Source organism: Empidonax traillii, unplaced genomic scaffold (genome assembly GCF_003031625.1).
Source record: "Empidonax traillii isolate 1590-97213 ecotype Southwest subspecies unplaced genomic scaffold, ASM303162v1 scaffold173:size850371, whole genome shotgun sequence".
Taxonomy (NCBI): Eukaryota; Metazoa; Chordata; class Aves; order Passeriformes; family Tyrannidae; genus Empidonax; species Empidonax traillii.
In genome coordinates, this window is record NW_020955366.1 from 846,121 (window position 1) to 850,371 (window position 4,251).

Below are 4,251 nucleotides of genomic sequence, written 5' to 3' on the forward strand. Positions count from 1 at the left end.
AAAAAAAAAAAAAGAACTCCACATATTTGGAGAACTACTTCGAATGTAAATAGAAAAATGGCTTGTTTTTATCAGCAAGCGATGTTGGCATCTCAGCAGTTTTCTCATCTCTCAGAATTACGCCATGCCACGGGATTTGTGTGGTGTGTTACTGCTGGTCACGGAATGTCGGCAGTGACTGTTATCGTGTCAGGACAGACCTTCCATTAGAACTCCGTGTGGTTGTGACACTGACAGATACAAATCTGCAGTCTGACAGATGTTTTTCCAGCCATGCAATTGCCTCTGAAGCAAATGTGGTTTTAACAGGAGAAGCCTGTTTCTGGTTCTGCATTGACTGGCTGACTTGCCTGACAGGCAGTTACAGCACAAACCTACTCCACTTGCTGTGCTGCTGAGGAGGTTTGTCTGCTCTTGAAACTGTCGTTGTGTCTGAGGAACATCTCAGACTGCTGCTCTCTCATCTCTCCATCTTACTGTCTCCTATAAAATGTTAACTTCTCTGTGGTTTAGCCTGGTGTAAAGCTTAGAAAGTAAGTCTTCATTAAGCCTAAGGTACTACTACACTTCACTGCTGTTCAGTCAACACTGTTAGGTATGGGGGTTTTTCTAGCAGTTGCTTGAATGCCACGTTCTTGGAATACTGTCTATAACTAATTAGCCACAGAAGAGACTTTTTTGGCTGCCTTCCCTGCTTTATTTGTTTATTCCTGATCAAAAGTATAATAAGGGTTGGGAAAAGATGATTTGCATTGAAGGCATCTACTAAACAGCTCCCTGCTTCTAAAATAGCCACTGGCCAAGCCCCAGCTCGTGCAAGGTAACGTGGTGTTATCAGAAAGAGGTGGTATTAGTTGGAGTTAACGAAGAATAACAGTGATCCCACTTTTTTTTATTTGGAATGGTGAAGTCTGAGCGCTCCTATATTGAAAAGGCCTCGCTCTCTGTGGCTGGATGGCGTGGGTGCTGTAAACACTTGTGTGCCAGTGGCAGAAAGAAGTAAAGCTCAGATTTCCCCAGTGGGTTTTCCCCTTGTCTTCCCTTGGCAGTAAGGATGCTATTGTGATGAGTATGCAGCATTCCTCAAAAGTAATCTTACTGGCACATACAGGAGAAACCACTGATCACAGAAGCATGTTGATTACAAGCTCTTGTTTCTCTGTCTCTTAACATGGAGGCTTTTTAACTAAGCAGCCTTTTTTTTTAATATATATAGTTTTTTAAGCTGAAGGTCACTCTGGTAGTTTTATTCTCATTTCCTTTGCCCTGCTGTAGTCCAAACCACCACACCTGCTCCATTCAACTTACTTAAGGTGGAATACTGTAATAAAACAGCTCCCACCTCCTCACCTTCCCCCCCCCCCAAAAAAAAAATAAATTAAAGACTTAATACTTGTACCTTGAACATAACTGCTTGATGAGGACTTTGGTATATTTGGATGAACTGTAGCAGATCTGGTTCTGAAGCCTTGTCCTACAGCTTTGCCTTGAACAGTAGGAGCATTTCTTGTTAGAAACATGCCTGCAGGCATTAACATTAGTGAACTTAGCAGCACAATGCCTGGAGTAATGAAAAACCTGGTTTAGAAACTAATGCCAGCCTTGCATGGCATTTGTCCCCTAACAGCCTTCTGCAGTTTCAACTGCCTATTTGTCCTTTAGTTACACCTCCTGAATTGGATAATAAAACTTCACAAGTGAAATTTCAGAGTAGAAGCTGGTTATTAGGCAAAAAGAGAAAAGAAGCAGTTATTTACGGAAAAATGGTTTCTAGCTGATGTTTTCACTGCTTGATTGGTGTAAGAACTGAAATAGGCTATTTGGAGTTCACAGCAGTGAATCTGACTAATCTGGCTAATGAGTAAATATGCTTAGGTGCTTGTTGTGATAGCAGGTGTGCCGGGAAGGGACAGAGCACTGCAAGTGCCACCAAATACACATGGATGGTGTTGGCAGTTGTTCAGAGAGTATAAATCAGTCTCATGCATCCTGAACTGAGACTTCCTAAAGATCCTGGTGATACAGAGGATGGTGATGTGCAACGTTTCATGATTTCTATAGCTGATGCTGTCTGTTCACTTGAAGACTGGCAGAGGGGTAGCATTGGCAATGCTAGTTTCCACTTTTAAAAGCTGTTTTCTAGGTGACAGTAACTGTGTAACATAACATGTGCTGCACCAAACTGCTGTAGACAAACAGTAGGTTTGCTGCTAACAAAGGTGGAAGGTGCAGAAGAGGCCCTAAAGTGGCCATGCAATGCCTGCGTGGGAAGCAAAGTAAACTCTCTTTTCTGCTGATGCTGTACTGTTTTGGCTTGATCAAACAGTGCTGCTGTTCAGACATGCCCTGAGGAAAATGAACTATATGAAAGCCACTCTTAATCACCCTCAGCTGATCACCCTGTGTTGAATAAGCACTGCAGAACCAAGGTGATTATGACAAATACACCTCTCTGGGTGCAGTGGACACAGCTCTGCTGACAGGGTGTGGGGGGTCAGCTTTGGTTTTATTACTTGGGCAAAATTGGGTCTGCAGGACTTGGTTAGTTGTGTCAGGTACACTACAAGCTATTGACTGCTGTATTTACAGGGCTGGAAATGTAAGCAGAGTATGTGACACTGGACCCTAATGACATAATGCTAAACTTGTCTGTAGTGGAGGTGTCCTTGCTGAAATGGTGATAGATATGGGTCTGCCATTCTGTGAGACATCAGGGAACAAACTCAGTCTGTAGCTTGAGCTCTCTTAGTAAAGGTACTGCACTGCAATTGCCTTCACTCATGTTGAAACACTGGTGAGGCTTCCAGTGCAGTGGGTAACCCCATAAACAAATGGGTCTGGCTCAAGGTTGGGTAAGACTGGCTTTTCCTGAGGGGTTTGGATGAAGATGCTGCTCTTGCAGCAACAGTGAGGGAGAGCTTTTCTTGTAAAAATGTTACCCTCAACAGACTGGCACTTAGAGCAGCTGGAAGCTGTTACTCCACTGCCAGTCAGTGGCTCCAGGTCAGGTTAAATGCAGATGTGCACTTGAATCTGACCTTAGAACCTCTTGTTGTACCTGAAATTGCAGTGTTGCTTTTTTACAGCAGTACAGAGGTAAGAGATGCTTCTGGGGAGGACTGGCTTCAGTCTTTACCAAAGTCTTCCCCGAGTTTCTGTTTTGTTAAAGAGCTGGGATATAGGAAAGAAAAGGTAATGACTGACTGACTTTGTCTTATGTCCTTGTTGAAAGGAAGGAAGTGAAGCTACCAGCTTTGAAAACAATAACTTTGAAATTAAAGACAAGGCTCACATGACCCCTTAAATTTGGAAGTAGCAAAAGACATTACCTATGTACTTTTGTCCTGTTAAACCACAGCAGACTAAGGAAGTCTTGCAGCTCTTCTCTCCCATTTTCCTGCCTGCTGCCTCTGTTCCAGTTTCAGCTGCAATCCTAACACAACACCTTGTTATTATTGTTTTAAAAACCCCTAGGAGGAGCATAAGCTTAAAATAATCATCTTCCCACTGTGTTTTGTTAGCCTTCAATAAATATAGCTCTACCTGCTTCTTATGAAAAATGTATATAAAGCAACATCTGCTGCTTTTTATCAGCTCAATGAACAATTAATTACCTTGTAGTCAGCCCCTCTAAGCAGACCAGTGTTATGGACAAACTTACAGTAATGCATTAGAATTGCAAATCCCTTCACAAATACCTTCCCAATGTCTTGTCTCATATCTTCTAATAAAAACTGTTACCTCTCAGTAGGCTGATGGTGTGTTATCTTGACAGGCGTGTCAAGAGCTGAAACAAGATTCCATGAGTCTGTGATTCTGTGTGTGAGCAGCACAGCAGAGAGTGCAGGAGAGTCATGTGCTACGTGAAGGATTCCAGCCATGAATATAATGGTGCTGAGTATGGTGAAACTGTACAACTTCACTGGTTATTTCTTCCACTGCAGGAATTCAAAGATGCAGCAGGACTGACAGTGAGGACAGAAGGCTCTCCCTGAAGAAGTACAGAGTGTGAGCTCCTGGCCATGTCTATCACAGATCACAGCCCCACCACAGGCGTGGTGACTGTGATCGTGATCCTGATCGCCATCGCGGCGCTGGGGGCCCTGATCCTGGGCTGCTGGTGCTACCTGAGGCTGCAGAAACTCAGCCAGTCTGAGGATGAGGAAAGCATTGTGGGCGAGGGAGAAACCAAAGAGCCCTTCCTGCTGGTGCAGTACTCTGCTAAAGGACCCTGTGTGGAGAGGAAAGCTA

General features: G+C 43.7%; 1 protein-coding gene across 1 annotated transcript in view; it reads left to right on the forward strand.

Moving 5' to 3' along the window:
• Positions 1-4,245, forward strand: part of LOC114058480 (stannin) — a gene marked incomplete at its 3' end in the record, with an annotated part of 5,910 nt that extends 1,665 nt beyond the window's left edge. The window contains exon 3 of the mRNA XM_027885864.1: positions 3,945-4,245. Within this exon, the coding sequence (XP_027741665.1) occupies positions 4,023-4,245 (223 nt within the window). The remainder of the gene's footprint in view (positions 1-3,944) is intronic.
• Positions 4,246-4,251: the final 6 nt, after the last annotated feature.